We start from the raw sequence: 21428 nt of genomic DNA on the forward strand, positions 1-21428 counted from the left end.
AGACTCTACTTCAGACTGAAAGCTTCTGAAGAACACTGGGAATTGGGCCATTTCAACTACAGCTGGTTAGCTGCAAAATGGGTAGATCCTCTTCCCTTTCCTGGTACCCAACCCCTAAAGTGCAAGAAAGTGCTAAGGAGCTTCATAGGTGGGAAGTTGGTTTCTGTCCCTGAGAGGGGACCTGGTGAAGACAGAAGGGTCTTCCTGGAAATGTATACATCTTTATTTATCCTGATATTGATCAGCTCCTACCGTGTGCCCTCACTTAACCACTACTATGAATACAAGATAAGATGTCCCTGCCTTGAAGGGACTTACCCACAGAGGGAAGAAAAGCCACCAGAGCTGTGTCCCATAATGGTCCCAATAGCCTCAATTGTAAGATTTCAGAGGAGGGGGAGGTCATTTGTGAGACAGATGATAAGAAAAGGTCCGTGAAAATTAAATATTTAATTTTTTTAAATGGTGATAAGGAAAGAACATGTAGAGGAAATGGAAAGATCAAAACCATAGAAGCAGAAAAATCCATGTCAGGTGCAAAGCTGACATGTAGACTGATGTGGGGGAGTCTAGGAACTAACATTCACTGGGCCTCCATGTGTGGACTACTGGATGAAATCTACTTACCTGTTGCTCTAAGTTAATACAGACCATTTTTAATCACTTCAAAACACAAAACAGGCTTATTTAGAAATCAGAATGCCCATCTAATCAGAATTTTAATCTTGCTTTAAAGTTAGGGCTTATTTCCCTCCCCTCCCCCTGCCACACTTGACCCTACTATAGATGAAAAGCCTGAAATTAGGGAAATGGTGGTCACGGTTCTCTCCCCTTCACTCAGCTTTCCTCTTCAGTCATCTGGCTAACTTGTGACCCTTTAATGCAGGGAAAGGAAAAGAGGCAAAGAAAGCAAAAAGCTCTTACTTGACCAGAACTGTTGTGGTAATCTGGCGTTGGTATTCTCTGGATAGGACAAATATTTAAGGCTTACTAGTTTTCACAGGGGGCACTTTTGTGGTTTCTTTGGAGATCTACATTTCTCCTCACCCCCTCCACTATTGCTAGGAATCTTTCACCTTGACTGGGGCATATGTATCTCCATTCCAGGAGGTCACTTACTCTTTTCTCTGCCCTTAGGCATCTCAAGATGCCTGCAGCTTCTTTCTTCTGAGGTCTATTTACCTCTTCAACAAGCCCTCTTGGACAAGATCTGAAATGACCCACGTGGGCCGCTTTTTACACAGCTCACTCTAGTCTATGTGTAATGCTCATGCATGTGTGCACCACCAAACTCTGACAGTGCAAGCCATCCAATGGTTCCACCTTGCCTTTGTCCTGCCACCAGAGCAGCTACCCAACCCCTGGTTCATACTTTAGATTTTCCAGGTAGGAGTTAGACAGCATTCTACTGAGCTCCCCAAACTGTAAATGCTCAAGGTGGCATCATTAAAACTGCTCTCTCTTGACTTGGGATGAAGAGAGAAACTTCTTTGCAGAAGGGTAAAGTGACGTGGAACTCATGATACACAAAAAGCACATTCTAAAAAACTCTCTCCTGGTATTCAACCACCAACTTTTTAAAAAATCCAAGTATGTGTGAGAGATTACGAATTGTGTAACCTGTTTTCATCCACCCCTCTTGAAAGTCCTACATCATTGTGTTCTCAGACTTCCCTTTGAAGTGTAGTATCTATTGCCTCAGTGCTTCAGCCAAAATTCCTTTTTAACATTTACTACACTATTTGTTATCTCATTAAATTGTCACTGTAATCCTAAACCTATTCCATCTTAATGGAATACAGAACTGCACTTCAAAAGAACCAAAGTGACAACAACAGTTTTTGAATCCAGATCTCTCTAACTCAAGCTTTTAGACCATTCTAGGGTGGAGGATACATGTGAATCAGCATAAGTACTCAATAAATATTCATTGAATGCCTAAAAAGCTGATTTTCTTAGATTATAAAGAAACATGAATGCCTTGATATTAGTTGATAAGGAGAAACCACTGAAAAATCAGTCACAGATGGTAGTGGTAAACAGGAAGATGTGATAGAGACATACAAAAGAAGTTAGAAGGGAGAAAGTAGAGAGGGAGAGGCACTTTAGGAGGCCATAGAAAGAGCTGAAAGAGCAAGCTATAAAGGACATTGTGAGTGCTACTTTGTTAAAGTAATGAAGATAAAAGCTAGGTTGAGAGAATTTAAAGAAAGCATGGGCAACAAGGAAATAAAAGCAGTTACATGCCAGTTATCCAAGATGTTAACATCTGAATGGGGGTAAAGAAATAGGTTGCACATCAGAGGAGCTAGCTGGATCAGGGATATTTTTCTGGGATGGGTGAACGCTGATCTTTTCTGTAGACAGAAAATCCAAAAGGTACAAAGAGTCTTAAGGTGCTAGAAGCGGTTATTGAGAGAGCAAGGACTGGGGGGGGGGGGGGGGGGATATGGGAGATTAACATAGAAGAAAATGAAAGATACAGCTTCCTCTAAGACAGGAAAAGAAGAGAGAAGGTAGATAAATAAACACCTATGCTGAGAAGTAGAAGCAGAAGTAGAAGGAGAAGGAGGAGAGGGAGGAGGAGGAGGAGGAGGAAGAGGAAGGGAGGATAGAAGGGGAGGGAGGGAGGGAGGCAGAGAGGCTGAAGTAGATTGCACCTAATAGAGTAAATCTTTATCAGTAAAGTAAGAATCAAAATAATGGATCAGGAGTTGTGGACCAAAAGGTAACAGCATCAGTGTTTGAGGAAGAGTTTGAAACACCCATTGTGCTATGTGTGTTCAGAAGTCAACTGTGGAAATCAGTGGATGAGTAAGTACCGACAACCATCCAGAGCACTGAAGTTCAACAGTCTGATTTCACAGCAGTCCAAATCATCAAATATTCTGTGGCCAAGGAGCAAAAGGAGAGAAAGGATGTAGCAAGCAATATTCCAAGCAGGGCACGGGGCATGGGCTAAAGACTGAGAGGGCTTAGTTAGTAGGATTAAAATTTCTAGTCGTGGCATCTAGATTGCACAAGGAAGCCACGTGAGATCAGAAAAAAACAATTGACAGATTTGTTAAATTATCCTGGGAGTACTCATTGGAGACAAGTATTTGCTACACCAGATTTGTGAAATGGGAAAGGTATAAGTGAAGAGGTTATGGTTATAGACCAAGCTTGCCTGACTCAGGCTCTCAGAAGTAGAACAGCACCTGGGCACCCCAGTGCCAGGTGTGGCCTTGTTAGTTAAGAGGCCATGTGCAACAAAGTGGGAAGTTCATGGTATATGACCTCTTTGATCAAATTATAAGCAAACCATGAGCTTGGGGACTGGGGGACAAAGGAATGGTGATTTATAGAAGAGAATGTCTTCAAACAATGAGAATCAAAGAAAAGGGGCACATAGCAGATGAAAACTACAGTTGCCATAGGACATATTTTACCTTTCATTCCACAACAGCCATTTTTTTTAATTACGGGATCTAAACAGGAATATTTGGGGCAATTATATGCTATAGTTGTCCTAAGTTTTAAATGTTGTTTACAGATTGTTTCTATCAAACAAAAATATCAGAGACCTTGTTTATAGCATGTACTGATTCTGGGCATGACTGCACTTAAACTCTTTTAGAAATATTCACTATAGTCCCTTTTCATATATCTAGGGAACAATGCCATAGGAACCTTTACTAAAGACACAATGAAAATATATGATTGTAGCTTCCTTTTGTCAAAGTAGACATCCTAATTCTGAAAGATAACCATCGTAAAGTATCTCGATGAGTAGACTTTTGTCCTGCCTTTGCCTACCAGTGGCCATAAGTATCAAGTCATAGAGTCTCTGGTTAGCTAACACATGGCATGGTATCTTTCAGATAAGAGTATTAGAGTCTCAATGAGGAAGAAAAATCTATGATACCTAAGGCATTGAAGAAATTGAGTCATAAAATCACTTCTCCAAGGTCACAAAGTGAATCGGGGCCACAGACAAGAATCTTCAGAACTGCTTTAAGAAGTTCACTTCATATCCCATTGATTCTTAATATCACCTCAGATGCAGAATCTTGTGAAACTTAGGATCAACCTGAACAAAATTCCAAAATTTTGTCCCTAATTGCCCCTGCCCAGCTCCTTGAATCTTAATGAAAGCCATTTGGAGAGACAATGAATAAGATCAGACAGTCACCAGCTTTCTTCACTGGGCATACCTTGCCTGAGTCTCCAGCAACATGCTTGAGGCTTCAGGTGAGAGTTCTAGGAAGGGGACCTAAGGATTCCTTTTAATATTAACACCTGTTCTTCTGGCTCTGCTCTCCCTTACAGCTCCGAATGTCCTGGCTCATCCGTGGAGTCTTGCAGGGAAACGTCTCCTTGGTCCTGGTGGAGAACAAAACTGGGAAGGAACAAAGTAGAATGGTCTGGCATGTTGCCACTAATGAAGGCTTGAGCCTGTGGCAGTGGACAGTGCTGCCTCTTCTCGATGTGGCTGACAGGTGAGCCTCCACCCATTTCTGTCACTCTCTTTTCTTCTATCAGCCAAGATGCAGAACAGGGTCATGTCTTCCCTCCCCCCATCCCCACTACCCAAGACATGCATCCAGATGAACACATACATGTGCATACACACAAATATGAACACACACACACACACACACACACACACACATACACACACACCACTTTCTGCAGACTTGTAGGGAGCACTGAGTTTCTCTGTAGGATTTCTAGGCTAATGAGCACTTATCTCTTGTATCACTAGCCTGGCCTGATTCACTGCCTCCAATATCTGTAGTAGAAATAAAATTCATACTCATGAGTTGAACAACTCATATTACTGCCAAATAATAATCAGGCTTTATATGTATATTTTCTCCTAATTAATGCACTTTGCCTTACTTTCCCATTTGACATTTTATTTATCCCTTATTAACAACAAAATCTGTGACATAAGTAGTACAGACCTCATCACGTTCCCCACCCTGCCCTTTCACAAGATTCTCATCGAGAACCAAAGAGTTATCGGCACCAGCAAGTTGGCATCAGAGTGAGGACTGGTGCTCAGGTCAGTCCAAGTCCAGGACTTTGTGGAGTCAGGTCCCTGAAGCAAGTAGATGAAGGAGAAGGTAAATTCTTCACTAAACATAGGAGTGATTCTACCAGAGGCCCTGACTCCTATTTAAATTCGATCACTAGTGGCTTTGTGACCTTGAACCTCTCTGAGTCTCAGTTTCCTCATCTTTAAGCTGAGAGGGTTGGACTAGAAGATCATTGACTTTGCATGGCTCTGCAATGGAGAAGTAACCACTGAGATCAACTGCCACTTGTCTCCCCGGGATGGCACCAGTCTGCCACCTGCAGCCAGCCTGGAGCAAGCAGTGCCCAGCCTAGCACAGCAGCTCACATGACTCCTTGATGAATCATACTGAACCCTTGATGGCTAGTGTGCTAATCTGTCCCAGAACAAAATAGGCAGAGGGCAGAGGGTGGGAGTTATTTCTAGAAGGGGGGGCAGATAAGTGGATCTGGAGGGGGAAAACCAACTTTAACAGGCTAAATATCAAACCCAGCAACCCTAGCTCCTCTGCATTAGACTCTTAAAACCCATCCAAATTACCATCCTGATGAATTCGCCTCTGAAAAATGAGGACAAAGAGCTTAAGGCAAGGTGAAGGTGATGCCAGTTGGCATGCAGCTTTGTAAGGATAAAGTTGGGTCTCAAATTCTTCACTCAAACTTCACAGAGTCTGCTATTTCCAAGAGCTCATAACTTCAGCTGTGCTGTCATAGGAAGAAGTGATTGTCCTCACTCTGAGCACTAGTTTCCCACTCCTTCAGATGTGTGTGGGTTAAAGATCAAAGCCCTTGGACATCCTGAGGCACAGTGCTACCCCTAGGACAAATGGATTTAATTAAAGTGGAGGAAGGGGCAGTGTGGGCACTCCCTACCACAGACTGGTCTTTTGTCCTCCGGGATTGTGAGAGTTGTATGCAGGGGATGGAGAACAGGAAGGTGATGGCAGAGCCCTTCCTCCTGGGAGATGCTAAATTAATTCAGATGAATCAAAGGGGTTTTTTTCTCTTCAATCCAGCAAGTCCTCTCTCTTTCATAACCACTCCAGGGGATTTAAAGCAAGTAAGATGTTGACTCTGTTCACTCCCATCCGTGAGAGTTTTGTTTGAAGGAGACTTTGTTCTCAGCCTCCCTCCTCCCTGTTAAAAGCTGTTTACCAGACTGACATTTCCAATATTGGTACTGAGACCAAACTGTCCAGTGGGGATTCAGACAAAGGCCGGCTTGGTTTGTTGATGCCTTGTGACCTAATAAGTGTGCAATTACAGAACACACAAGTGACTCCATTCACCAGGAGCCTGCACACCACTGACATGCTCTGATGTAGGAAGCTACTCCCCCCACCCAGAGCTAAAGATGATATAGAAGGCATCAAGACCCAGAGGTAAATGGAACTGCAGGAGAAGGAGGCATGGCAGTTTTCAGTTGCTAAAATCGCTTACCAGTAGAGGTGACTGGCCCATAAAACTAAAAAAGCACTGTGGATAAAAGACCATAGGCTTTAGGATCAGATAGTCCCAAGTTTAAAACTGTCTCCGACACTCACTAGTTGTGTGACCCCAACCAATCACTGAACCTCTCTGGGCCTTGGTGGCCACATCTGTAAAGTATCATCACAGTACAACTTCACGGCGTTGTTATGAGACTAAATAAAATGACTGTCAAAAGCATCTATATATAGTAAGTATCAATGAATTTTATTTCCCACATCCTCCACCCTCATCCCTCAGTTATGTAGCCTCAGATAATTTATTGGGAAAAAAGTAGCACAAGTCACAACCACTGATCTTCCAAGTCAAGTCATGTTGTATAAAACAGAGATAATAAAGTTTACTCTGAGGCTTAGAGAGTAAAGTTCTTGGTAAGCTTCCTGGCCCACAGTAAGTGCTCAGTCAGTGATAACTACTAATAATAACTACAATATAATAATAACAATAACAATAACAATAATAATAATAATAATAATCTCCCCACCTGATGCCTCAGAAGAGGCTGGGATGGACCATTTAGCAATAATAACTAGTCATGCAACCCTAAGATGATAGAGGTGAGTGTTTTTCTGAATTTTCTGTCATCAGTGTTGTGTAGACTCCTTCTAAGGGGAAGGAGCAAGAAACATATTCTTTTCCTCCTAGAGAGAGTGAGCTATAGCTGCCAAATTGCCAGAAAATGAAAATGGGAGGAGGGAGAAGTAGAGGAAGGAAATATATAAGGGAAAGAGAAGGAAAATGGATAAAAGACAAAGAACTCTCCTCTCCCCCCACCTTTAGGTAGTCATTAGCTCCTGTACCACCTGCTTCCTTAGGCAAGTTCTGACTTCAGCTATTCAGCACTCACATCGTGGACAGCTCCTCAATCAAGGACCTTGAAGGAGCAGGAACTTTATTCCCAATGTTGGCCCAAATCTCCTCCAATCCTAGGTTCTCCAACATTACATTACATTGCATGCATTACAGAATTTTTTGAAGCAGCTTTATTAGGGTTTACAGGTTAGCTCTAAAGAGCTCCCATCTTTTAGATACTTCTTTCAGTTCAGTTATACTTTGCTAGATTCTTACAGGTTTTTGTACCTTCCATTCTCTTCACATGACATGTTCTTCCTCTACCTTCCTTTTGCCTAACTGCCACTCTTCCTTCACTTTTTAAAGACCTCTAGACTATAGTACACCTACAATATATTCTCATGGCTCCTGAAATATCTCTATAATTTGTCACTCTTTACTATCTATTTTTTTAATACCTGAATATACACATTAACAAGGTAGAGCTCAGATCTGTCTTATATATCACTGTTCCTTGAACATCTAGAACCATTCCTAACACACACATCAAATGTCCAACAAATATGTGTTTACAGAATGATGTGTTGAGAGAAATTGCATACATTTCCTAATTCCAGCTGAATTAACTGAGAATTTCACTTACTGGAATCCATCTAACATTCTTCTTGTGTTCAATCTAACAAAACAGATAAAATCACATTACAATAAATACTGCTTCAAAGTGTTCTGTATACCAAAGCAACACCTGTGTCCCATCAGATGAAATCAACCAGCATTTATTACTCTTATGGCAAGGAGTTTTCTTTAGAGACTTGGCTGGTACCTGGACTTCCTTTATCTCTGGTCACTGCTCTGTCAGAATCACTTTATAAGAAAGACTTTGATCCTAATTGTGTGCCCTAATCCTTTTGAGTAGAGAGATCTAGAGCTGAGCACTTGAGAGCAAAGAGCTATATTCACATTGCTGCCACCACATAGTAGTCTTTCTGTGAAAGCTCAGAGAATATGCCATCGGTATATAAAGGCTTATAATGGGGAGACACTGATCCATGGAATGGTATTTCTTCTGTCCATTTACAAACAGGCAACGGAATAGGAATAACGCCATAGTCTGTCATCATTATGAAGTGATATTAACCATAAATCCATATTATAAAGAGTAACGAGAAAAATCTCCATGAGTAGTGCCCATGATGTTTTGAGCAATAGCAACACCCCTGGAATACAGATATGTTCTTTCAAGGTAATTTTGAAGGGCAGCACCAATTCAAATATTGGCTCAATGTGTGCTTATAAGTTATCTCATTACTTTACAGCCACCTCATATAACTAGTTTTCTTTATTCTCTCCCCCATTCAATTGCCATTCTTTCTGTTGGAATTAATTCTATCTTTACTCAAATGGACGAAAGGCAAGTTCTCTTCCCTCAATCTGTCAGTCTTTTATAAGGACATACACCTAGTTTTCCTCTTTATAATAATATATCCTAGTAAATTAAGCACAATGTTCCCACACCATCTTAAGCTCTGACACGCTCACAGAGCAGAAGCAGGTGCTAAGTTTGACTCATTACAAGATAGATTTCAAAACACTATGGATCAAAGCTTGTCCCACAAATCACTGCCATCATACAGCCAAATAGAAAGTACATAACCTAATGTTCATGTGGAGGCTCTATTCCCCAGCATTATCATTATAAAGGCTTTTAGCCATATCCTATATACATAGTCTAACAAGAAAAAATGTTCCCTCTGGAGATATTTAGATTTCTGTTCCTTTTGTATCCTTTGTCCTAAAAGACAAGTAGTGTGTTTGACAAATGCATCTTTCAAATGGAATCAGTTAAACTGAGAGTTATGTCTTTATGTACTTAGGCCAAATTCCACAGAGCCAAGATTTTTCTCATATCCCATTCTTGTTTCTCATCCACAGAATCTCCACTTTACATAGGGTGCTATCAGTAACAATACTGCCCCTTTGTGTAGTATCTTTCGGTGATGCAAAAGGCATTAGAGGGGCATTTTCATCATTTATTACCTGAGTAGAGAGGCAATTAACTTCCAGGGAGAGGAAATCCAGAAATTTCCAATGAACCTCAGTTTGCAGGTCTAAACACACTCCTAAAAAGTTGTGTTTAATTCATATTTTTTAAAATCTGAACCAATCTGTAAATTGAACCAAAGCTTCCTCATAGAGCCATGAGAAGAGTTAGAAATGATAATGACCCGAGCCAGCATTTGTTAATGCCAGTCACTGTAACAAGTAGTTAACATGCATTATCTCATTCCATCCTTAAAACATCCCTTGGGATAGATACCAAAATTAATCCCCCTTTTTATAAGAGGAATATGAGGTCTAAAGAGGTTAAATAATTTTCTCTTAGCCCTTAGGCTGGTCTACTTCTATGTACATGCCTGAGGAAATGAAGACACAGGGCTTGGCATGTAATAGAAAACTTGATAAGTGATAGCCATTGTTATTAACAAAACATTTTGGTTTGGGATTTTTTAGGCCACACCCCTTATTCATTCTGATTTAGTTTATTGTCTTCCCTTTTCACCATCTACCACTGAAACTCATCATCTTAATTCTGCAGCCCAGCTCCTGCTAAAGACCATTTCCCACCCAGCCCTTACCTGCCTGCCTTCTCTCATCTCCAGCCCAGGCAGCATCACCAGCACAGGGAGATTCTCTTCTTTTTCTTCTGGAACACAATGGCCCCTTCCCCATGTGGTTTTTCAAGTCACCGCTCTAGCATGCCTTTGACTATTTCCATTTTAGAGCTAGAGCATAAGTCCTAATAAGCATTTTTCATTTGCAAATGTAGTAATGTACCATGTCTAACAAAAGCATAAAAATAAAATACATTTAGTTATACATTTAACAAACCACCCTCTAGTAGAGAATACAGTTCACTTCCATAAGGACTGACACAGAAAGTCGAGGTCATATAATGCCTACATGGTCCCCAGGAGAAGCCAGTGAAAGGTCAGGCCCTGCCTGGGTTTTTCACCTTATGCCTGCCTTCCCTTCTGTGAAAGTTTCCATTTATAGCTGCTTTGCCTCCACCAGTCCTTCCCCAGAAAGGAGAGATGCCTATGAAAGAAGAAGATGTCACCCCTGCAAACCCAACACACCAGTGTCTGCTACTCCTCTGCTGGACAGGCTACATTTCATGGTCACAACAGCTCCTGGACCACCCTACACTCTGCCCCATGTCCCTTGCCCATAGCAGCCTTGCACCTGCCTCCCAGAGTGCTCTACCCCCTCACAACTCGAGGCGCCCACTCTGTCCCACACTTCTGGGTGGCTGGGGGAGATGTCATCCCCATTTTCAGGTGAGAATACAGAGGCACAGAGGGGTTAAATCAAGGTCCTACAGGTAGTTAAACATAGAGGCTCTTTCTTAGAGCTCCTTCTATCTCCTTTCAGTCCACCAGAGAACACCTGTGGATGCTCCAGTGTAAAATGGTACTAACCTCCAAAATCATCCAGATATTATGTATTTATCCAGCCAACACTTACTGCCCTACTTGGTGCCAAGTGACAAACTTACCTGGACAAGTAATGTATTTCAGCCCTCTAGGAATATCATCTATAGGGGGAGCCTGGTAGGAAAACAGACCTTTGTATCACAGGACAGTAAGAGCCAGAGAAAAGGGAAGTACAGACAGAGAGAACAGCATGAGGCTCAATAAGCCACAGCTGTTGGAGCTCCTCACTTCCAAACAGGCTCCTCTCTGGTAGCCAGTTTGGGGTTCTCCCTCTGCCAGATATGTCCATGCCAACAGAAGAGCAATGACTGTCACCTTGGGTAGCGTGCATTTGTTCATTCACTCACTACCAACAGATGCACATCAGGCACTCACTCGGGAGTGGCTCCATAGGCTTCAAAGTCAGAGGTGAGGGCAGAGGGAAGGGGAAGATCTCAAGGGTCTGCTTTCTCAGGTGGTGCCTACCTGTCCTGAGTGAGTCTGACTGCCCTGAGTCCATGTACACAGGCAAAAAAACCAGCACTTCTAGGGCCCTTTTCATAGTGGGTAAAGAAAAAAAAAAAAAGTGTTTTCTGCCCCTAACCAGCTGTGGCAGTGCAAGTGTCCCTTCCTGAAGCTACAGGGGCTGGGGATCTCAGCATGCTTATTCACATCAGCCTGAGTCAGTTCTCTGCACTAGGAGAAAATGGTAGGCTCCAGGGTAAATTTAGGTGAAGCAGGGTGCATAGCACTGAGTAAACCCAGCAAGCTCAGAGCTCTTCATGGAAAACTTGACTTTGCTCTCCTTACCTTCCCCCAGAGAGATGAGGAAACTAGCATCCCAGAGCACTAGACCACACTCCTTGAATCCACTTTGCCTTACTCAGGCATGTCCCTAGTCCTCGAGTGGTATAGAGTATGAACTAGGTGATGATTGTAGTTGTGAGGGAAGGGTACTTCAGAGTCCTGCAGCCAGACAAGGGCTAACTTTACCCATAATCCTACTCAAAGAAGTGAGTTAGTCATCAACCCAACCATGTCAGATACATGGAGAACACCTAAGCAAATAGGTTTGTGCTACACGATATGTTAGTTGGGTAACACTACTCAAAGTAACATTAAACTTCCAATCCTCTAGGATGTACAAAAGAAATTTATTTCTTGCTCATGTGAAATCCAAAATTAGTGTGCTAGTTGAATAGTGACTTTCCATCTTGTCCTTCAGGGGCCCAGCCTCCTTCTCCCTGTGGCTCAATCCTTTTCTCCAGTTTTGGAATCCTTTGCATTAAGACAGCCAATGGAGAAAGGGCATGGGAGGGGATCTCATATAGGAAGATTTTTGGGAGTCATTACTTCATCTCATTTTCCATTGGCTAGAACTCAGTCACAAGATCATACTTAACTGCAAGGGATGCTGAGAAATGTAGTCTAGCTCTGTGCCCAGAAGAAGGGAAAATGAATTTGATGGGGGGGGGGGGAAATGATGTATCATGGAATAAGCCAAGGAATACAGCCTTTATCTCTGGGCATCTATCAGAGTGTCACTTGAGAATACCAATTCCTTATTTAGCTACTCTGACCATTGATTAGTCTTCTCCTAGAACCTTCATAATTCAAGGCTGAAATCAATTCCAGGATCTATTCTAAAGCATGAATGTTTCATTCCCAAAATTTTATGATGTAGCAAAACCTTACTTTTTGGCAGAAATCACCCCAGAATTTCTTTTACTGAATTTCTCCTTTCTTAAAGCAATTTTGATATTTGACCACACTTGGAAGTCATTGACACAAAATGTCAGATTCAGATGTCTTGTGGGCAAGACAGGGAATTGAGTGACTAGGGAAATGTCATTGTCACATCATCAGCAAACATATTTTAAGCCCCCATCAAGCACAGAGGATGGAAAGGGGTATATGACCCAGCCTCTTGCCAGTCACAAGGCCTGCATGCTAGGGGATTGGGGGAGACACAGAGCATATGCAATGAGAGGGAAACAGCAACACATGAAGTATTGTGCAGAGGCTGACAGCATGGTCTGTGTTCAGATGGCATGGTGACCTCCATGTCAGGGAGGATGAAATGGAGAACACGAATTATTATAAGGTGGTGGACCCTGTGGAAAATTTAGATCTTCCTGAAGTGGGAAAGGAATAAGAGCATTCCAAAGAAGGCCATCAGGGTGAGTGGAGGCTTATAGGCAAGAATGTTTTATGTGGGTTCAAGAGTAGCCAACTAGGTCATATCAGAGAATCCTGAGCAATCTCCTTGGGAGAAGGTGAGCAAGGATATTAGGCCACATATTTTGGACTCTGCACTGTGGGTAATAGCCATTGAGTACAGAGATGGGAAACCAAACAAGGAGACTATTGAAGGCTCTGTGAGGGACCAAATGTGAAATGCTTTGAGCCTGGAAGTGGGACTTAGAAAGGGGGAAGATGGGCTGGGGGAGAAGAGGCTGCCACCTTCCACATGGCACCATTGGCCCAGGACAGCCTTGGGCTGGCCCTCTGAGAATAGTGGAAGAAATGTGGCTGGTGGCTCAGCAATGCAATGTGCAGCCAGGCATAGATATATACAAATCAAACATTCATAACTCTGAAAGGATCTGGTCCTGTTTCTTTCTCAGGAAATATCCCAGATCACTGGAGCAAAGAGTAGATTAGCAATTCTGAGCTTTAAATCCTATTTCTAACACTGATTTACTGTGACGTTTGGGACAAGTTGTTGCTTTTGATTGCTAAGTTTCTACAATCAAGAGTGCAAAACAGTGAGACGGATCCTGCCTGTGAGCCTGGTTTTAAGAAGTAGTCGCTCAAAATGGCAATAAGTGAACCCCTTTAGAATAGCAGGATGTTTGGATCAGCTCAAGATTTTCTTGGTAATAGCCACAGCTCAATTTACAAGTCAACAGATGCACATATTTTTCATAACTCTTAGTGCCTCTGAAAATGTAAAGCTATGTTCTCAGCCCTTCTCTCCCCAAGCACAAAGTTTGGAATTTAGGGGATAACTGGGCTGCTGATATTTGAAACAAAGCAGAATCCAGTTCTATACATGCTTTTCTCTAGGACCTCACTGGCGTTCACCACTTCCGCTCTCACTTCTGTGCAGGTGACACATCATCTTTATATCACCTGAGTCCCATACCTGGGTTTCTAGCTGCCTGATTGGCATCCTGCCCACACCTTCAATATGCCTCCTCTTGTGTGATTCTTCTGTCCAAAGCCCTACCATTATCCTAGGCATTCAGTTCTTCAAAGTCTTTCTTAACTTCTCTCTCACTACCCAGATTCAGTGTTTCCCCAGGTTGTACATTCTAGCTCTATAGGGGCAGAACTAAAAAGGTGTTTAGAAATACCCTAGTCACTGAATAATATGAATCACAAGTCATATGAATTCCTCAAGGTCAAGGTTGATGTCTTTCTTGTGCATCTCTATATTCCCAGCTGCAGACAGTGTGCCTGAACTCATAGTAGGTGCTCAATAATCTTTGCTCAAAGCCAGAGGGGGAGATATGGAATTTATAACACTACCTGAGGAAGCACAGATTTCTAAAAATATATATAAAACAGGAACAATGAATCAAAATCTCCCATGTTAAAGAAAAGCTTCCACTGTGAAAATACCCACATTACATAGGTATTTTTTTAAAAAACCAAGATGGTGCCAGGGTGCCTGGGTGGTTTAGTTGGTTAAATGTGACTCGATGTCGGCTCAGGTCATGATCTCATAGTTTGTGGGATCGAGCCTCATATCGGGCTCTGCACTGACAGCTCAGAGCCTGCTTAGGATTGATATTCTCTCTCTCTCTCTCTCTCTCTCTCTCTCTCTCTCAAAATAAGTAAATAAACTTTTAAAAATATAAATAAAATAAAAAAAAGATGGTGCCTAACAAATTTCAGTGACTTGCCCAGAGTCCTACCAACTGTGTAGCCCAGAATTCACTCCACTCTACCTTTTGAAACTCAGCCCTCACCAAGCAGAGAAAGCTGGTAATTCAGGCTCATAAAGATATTTGTCAGGATAGAAGGAAACCAGCAACCACCCTTTTCCTCTGTCTTCCCACCATGGAGGGCACCTCCATCTTTGGCACTGCCTCAGCTCTCAAACCATAAGCTGACACAGCAGCAAAGAGAAGAGGAAGAGGTCAGTGTTAGAAATGTCTCTGGAAGGTGGAATGGACTTCTCAGTCTCTTGAAAAGAATGACTGCAGATTCCTTCTAGCTCTGGACAGCCCTCCAGGCGCCCAGTTGCTCCTACGGCCCAGGAAGAGCTTAATATACATGACCCAGAATGAGAAAATGAAAGAGCAATATGGGAACTTGCCAGAGAAGGGCTTCTCCCCGCCCTGAAGTCTGGTGGAACACCCATGTGGCAGGCGACCTTTCAGATTGGTGGCGGGCCAGGGCAAATGTGGGAACCAGAACCATTAGTCACAGACAGCCAGTGCCTGGAAGCCTGGGACTGAGATTGTTGAAGAGTGTGAGTGATTCTCCGTGCTTGCTCAGCCTGGCTGAAAACTCATTTTCTCCCCTATTCTACTGCAAAGGGCTCCCTCACAGAAGCCAATTCATTGCGAAAGATCTCTATGGCCCTTGGCAACCTTGGAATCACTCTGTATGGACTTTTCCTCACTGCTCTTGGTGTCATTATGCCCAGGGAGAAACCAAATCAGAAGATAGAAGATGGTAAATTACTTCTGAGAGTCGGGGCTGAGCAGGAAGAGAGGGTGCTCCCAACTACTAAGTCTGGCCTTTAATGTCCAGGCCCACTTTACTGTGTGAGAGCCAAAGGCTTCTAGAGTCAGGCGGGGCACACGTGTCCAGCCCTAGCCATGTTGATCCCAGACAGGCTGGTCCCAGGATCCCAAAGCTGGCCATTGGCCCCTCCTTTTCAACTGGTAACTGAAGTCAATTATGCAGATAATAGGATGGATGCGGCAGGGCTTTTTCATCACATACATTATTCTAATAGAAATGCATACCGCGACCCAAGCTTTGTGACAGTCCATTTTAGAAGACTTTTGCCGAGCAAATCAAGTGCGCAGTGAGAAATCGGAGAAAGCATTTTTCCTCAGCAGTATCTGCCCTCTCTCTCCTAAGCAGCCAGAGCCCAGACAAGTCCCAGCTGCAAAAGGGGATGCAGAACGCTCCCCCTCTTCTGAGCCCACTAAATGGTCCAGAGGAATCTGAGACGCGGTGCCCATCCGTTAAATAAATGCTTTTTACCCAAGCCAGCCATTCTTTCTTGCTCTCTCTCTAAAGCATTGCTATTCCCTCAGTCCACATTCAGACACACACCTTTTTGTCAGCTACTTAAAATCATTAAGTGAACTTAATTAGGTTTGTCAATCCCTAAGGCTGGCAGAGTGGCAAATAAGGCACTATATTCACTGTCCATTAGCAGTCTGTTGTCTGAACGAGACTGCGTGTTTTCTGAGCTGTGCACGAGCAGCTTTAGCATTTTCTATGCAAAGATCTGCCCAGTGAGTCTGGGAGATACCGAATTTCAAGGCCGTCCCCTCTAAACCTGGCCCACTGCCCCAGTGGCCGCCTCCCAGGATCCCCCGAGGCCAATTTTCAACAGGCCTCTCTGTAAAGCTGAGCATGACAGAGTCAAGAGGTGCGTTCTCTAGGCAAAGACAGGCTCCAACCAAGATCTCTAGCCAAGTCTGTTGTATCAACAAGCTCCAAACCCCACCAGCTGAGAAAAAAAAAGAAAAAAACAACAATAACCCATGCAATCAAAAATGTCATCTTTGGAGAAATTGAAAGAACTGAGCAGGTGTGAACTATTGAGTGGCAGGGAGAGAAATCCATGCTAAGGCTATAAAGACCTCAGCTGCCATGTTTTTAAACAGCACAGATCAGTGAGGGAGTTTGAGGATCCCCAAAAAGCTGGCTCTTCCCTTCTCCTTGACTGGGCTGCCCATGAAGAGGGAGGGCTAAGCTCTACCAGCCATGGGGGCTCAGCTTTCTTTCTCCATACAGAGCTAAGGCTTTGGGATAAAGGCAGTGGAATACCTATATGTGTGTTAGAACCACTTGGCCCCATAATCCTGGCAGTAATGTGGCATGGACCTTGCCTTCCCTTAGACCCAGAGTAGTCCACCTGGTACATGCTAGAACTTTCCCCCAATTCTAGAGCAGTCCAATTGGTACATGCTAGAACTTCCTGTCAGTCTCAGAGCAGTCCACCTGGTCAGTCTCAGAGCAGTCCACCTGGTACATGCTAGAACTTTCCCTCATTCCCAAAGCAGTCCATCTGGTATATGCTAGAACTCAAGACCTGAGGCCACAGCTGACCCTGGAGAGTGACTTGGTATCTGTACAGGAGACCAAAACAGGAAAGACTGGTTGCACCAGAAAGACTGAGAGCCTTGAGAAGGCCTCACCCATCTTCAGCAGGGAGTGGGGAGCAGAGCCAGGAGCAATCTCTTCTTCACATGAAGTTCAGCTAAAGACACACAACCAGGTACCATCCAAACAGAAAATCCTGGATCTGGGTGGTCCCGATGGCCATCTGGCCTCTTGGCTAATGCCTCCCACAGAAAAGAAACTCCCAGATTGGTTTTGCTGCCCCCTCTCTGCCCCAACACCTACCTTCCCCTGACCCCATTCACAAACTTCCTCTGCTTCACCCCTGCCCTCCCCACACCCCCGCATGAGCCACCTTTGTCCCCCCTGTCCCTTCCTGCAGCCTCAGGAGTCTGGAGCATTTGGGGAGCAAGGGTTGGCAGTGTGGCCTTTCGAGTGGACAGAGGCAGCATTGCATGTTTACATCTGATCCGACATCTGATTGAGTCTTCCCTGATTGTTAGGAGTGTTCCTGACTCAAAATATGTGCAATTCCCGGTGTCAATCAAACTCTTTTAAACAGCAGCTGCCACTGCCGTTGCCTTGCAGCGCACTTTAGAGACTCTTCTATTTAGAAACCATTCCAGCTCCAGCGTGCATCATGCCTTCCATGCTAAGAGGCCCAGTGGCTGGTTGAGAAGCTTGCAGTCCTAATCTCTCAGTAATGATGAAGGACGGCAGAGAGAGGGGTGGGAGAGCGGGGAGGGGGGGGGGCCGTGCAGCCTCCCTGGAAGGGCCCAGTTAGGGCAAAACAGGGATTTTGTCCCTCTCTCCCACACTCAGTGGGTGCACACATGTAATTTACTTGCTCAGGCACCCACGGCCTCCTGGAAGCTACCCCCATGGTGCTCAGCACCTGGCCTGGCTCCTCAGCCTGTGGATGACAGATTCAGAGATGGTGACCCAGAGAGGAGAATCAGAAAGGTGGGCTTTGGGGCCCTTACCCACTGCTCTTCCACCTGGGAACGTGAATCCTTCCAGTCACCATCCCCACATGGCTCTATGCACCTGTTCTCTTGCTGCCTGCAAGCAGCATCTCTCTAACCCTGGCAACTGCTGTAAACAGAACAAGATGACAGTGTTAAGGCCCCTGTTGGCCACTTGAGAATCCCAGGCCTGGCTGTGTCCCATGTTACACAGGCTTGAGCTGGAAGCTCACTTGCAGACCATGTCCCCCGGGGAAATCTGAGACAACTGTGATCTTGCCAAGGCTTGTGGAGAAGCCTGATGTGGGTGTGTGATACACACGTGCCTCTCACTGTCTTTGTGTCCTTCCACACCACTCACACGTGAGCCATGGGGGCTCTGCCCTACTCTGACACATCCCTCACTCCACTTCCTCCACGGCAGATGCCCTCCCTCACCATCCCCATCCACATTTCCAAGTCCTCGCCTTCTTTCAAAACCAACTTAAATGCTACCTTCTCTGTGAGGAAACCTCGATGGGTTTCCTGCTAATACTTACAGCCCACTCTGTGTTGGTTACAAACCCCCAGGTCTTAGTCAAATTATTTAAAATTTAACAACAGGTCAGGCACTACACAGACCAACCCCAGTGGAGACCGATGCTGGATGAGACACCAGATCCTTGAGACCCGGACTGGGTTAAACTTTTGGTTGCTGGATAATATGAAAAATTAGAATACCAGGGAAGGAGCCAGGCTGCCTGAGGCAACAAGCATGGGACACTTGGGGGACAATGGCTCTTTATCAGTTGGTACAGAAGCATTTTAGTATTTTAAGAATGACTTCAGGGGCACCTGGGTGGCTCAGTCGGTTAAGCGGCCGACTTTGGCTCAGGTCATGATCTCACAGTCCGTGAGTTTGAGCCCCGCGTCGGGCTCTGTGCTGACAGCTCAGAGCCTGGAGCCTGTATCAGATTCTGTGTCTCCCTCTCTCTGACCCTCCCCTGTTCATGCTCTGTCTCTCCCTGTCTCAAAAATAAATAAAAACCGTTAAAAAAAATTTTTTTTAAAGAATGACTTCAGCTCTACCAAGGAGTACCTGCTGAATGTCAAGCCCACTCATTTCTGTCCAAACGTCCACACCCAAAAAGTGAAAGAGTTCTCCTCAGAGTTTCAGGGAGTCCTGGACCCAAGTCCTAGACTCTAAACTGGTTAACATGTGGAACAATCCCTCCGAAAGGGATTTAGGTAAGGCTGATAACAACTATGGTAATGAGCCAAGTATTGGCACACATTCACCAGATGCTAAATCCTGAGAAATGACCAACTCAGGTTGTTCCTTACACACACTCCTCTTGACACACATACAGGTTCTGGCTGCAGATTGTTGCGTGGTGGGGGCAAGGATCCAGAGCCACCGTGGCTTTTGACAATATCTCCATCAGCCTGGACTGCTACCTCACCAGTGAGTTCACCCTGTCCCTTGCACTTGTCCCTGACCCAGACTTCCCCGGGCCTCACTATCCCTCCTTAACCTAAGCCCACCTGCCTCTCCCACCTTCCCCGGGGCATACTCATGTGTCTCTCTTAAACAGAGCCTCACTTAACTCAGCCCATGGGGTCTTCTCTATTCTAGTCAGTGGGGAGGACAAGGTGCCACAGGATACAGCACCCAGATCAAGAAATCTGTTTGAGAGAAACCCAAACAAGGAGCCGAAACCCTGGGAAAATACACCAAGAGAGACCCCCATCTTTGACCCTACAGGTAAGGGTTCAACTTACAAATATAAGTAAAGTAAATTTTTTGTTGCAAAAGGCGGAAGAGAGATACGTGCGGTGATTGTAGTGGGGAGTGGTGTCTAAAGAATAAGATGGTCAACCTTTAAGAGGAACAGAACCTACATCCTGGCTATGGGCTCCAAAAGGATGTTTTTTGGGTCTCTTATCACCTGGCCGAATGAAGCATCTGGAAGTTGTGCAAAGGAGCTACCGGGGAATACCCAGGAACCAAACAGGAGAACCAAGCTGGTATCCTTTCCTCCACTCAGTCCCTTGAAACCTCTCCCCATTTACTGAACAAAGCAAACCCTACATCAGATTTCTTCTCCTCATAAAGAGGGTTGGGCCCAAAGCTGTTGTTTGTTGCACAAAGACAGGCTAGCCCACCATGGGTAAAGGCCCAAAACCTTCAGGTTCAACACATTTCCCCAAAGCGTGGCTTCCCCACCCCACCAAAGCTGTTTCATTCAGCATTTTCTGGGCTGAAAGACTTCTCATGAAGACTCTTACTGCTTTGAACCCAGGCCTCTTCAGCCTCTGGCCCTAAACCATGGTGTGACTTCTCAGCTACTCTTTGTACAAGGAGGAAATTTCTTAGAATCAGTCTCTAAACCCGGCATGATGTTCCTTGGCAGTTATTAGACCTATGAGCCTCGCCCCAGAGAAGCTGTGAAGCCCCCGGCCCAACATCAGCAGGTCAAGGGGTTCCCCCAGGGTAGGGGTGGTGCACGTGCCTGGGTATGGGAGTAGTGCGAGTAACCTTGGTGAGCAGGGGCTCGGCACTGTCCACCACACTCTTTTTCCTATAGAAGGTCGCTTTATTAAAATAACAATAGATAAATGATAAATGTTTAATTTCTGCTTATAACGTGAAATCCTCGTTTAGTGCAAAGTACAAAAAAAAAAAAAGCAGAAGTTTATACCTTCTCACTAACTTCACTGACTCTCAACTTATTACATAAATATCAGCCTTGTTCTGTCTTTGAAGGAAGAAATCCCTTCCTTCCTCTGCCCTGAAAAGCCACCCCAGGTGGAGCTCTCTCTGTCCCCGATTCCTGCCTGATCTAACCCAGGGGCCAGACCTGGGCTTTTCCCTTCATCTCTCCCCTTTCCTCCCTTCACCTTTAACTAAAACCTCAAAACACCTTTTCATTTTTCCACATGAAAGGGAGCCTGCCACCTCTCTCTATTTCCCGACTCTGTCTCATGGTCATTCATGAAACGGGCTAGCATGAGGGAGGCGGCCTTCTGTTCATTGTTTGATGCCTCGCCTCACTGTCCCACCCCAAGGACTGACCTCCAGGGACTCCCCAGCCCCGGTCAGTCACTGCCTCCCGACCATAAATTCAGGACACATTCAGCAAACATCGTGGCAAGCCCCCGCCCTGTCCAACCACCAGCACTGATTACATGGCAGGGGCTCCGGAAACACATATTGATTGACCCAGGGGCACTTGAGGCTTGAGCTCAGTTCTCGGATCTCAGATATTGGCAGCCAGCTCCCCTGCAGCCAGCACTTAGGAGCAGCCATCCACCCCGCCTGACTCCCCAGTTTATTGCCATATAATTCCCA

The 21428-nt window shown here is 44.6% G+C and overlaps 1 protein-coding gene across 2 annotated transcripts in view; it reads left to right on the forward strand.

Moving 5' to 3' along the window:
- The window catches only part of ALK (ALK receptor tyrosine kinase), a 704322-nt gene that overhangs the window by 604358 nt on the left and 78536 nt on the right, over window positions 1–21428 (forward strand). For both annotated transcript variants that reach the window (XM_045447274.1, XM_045447273.1), the window contains exons 9-11: window positions 4312–4481; window positions 19447–19541; window positions 19713–19841. In XM_045447274.1, coding sequence (XP_045303230.1) covers window positions 4312–4481; window positions 19447–19541; window positions 19713–19841 — 394 coding nt within the window. The remainder of the gene's footprint in view (window positions 1–4311; window positions 4482–19446; window positions 19542–19712; window positions 19842–21428) is intronic.

Source organism: Leopardus geoffroyi, chromosome A3 (assembly GCF_018350155.1).
Source record: "Leopardus geoffroyi isolate Oge1 chromosome A3, O.geoffroyi_Oge1_pat1.0, whole genome shotgun sequence".
Lineage (NCBI taxonomy): Eukaryota > Metazoa > Chordata > Mammalia > Carnivora > Felidae > Leopardus > Leopardus geoffroyi.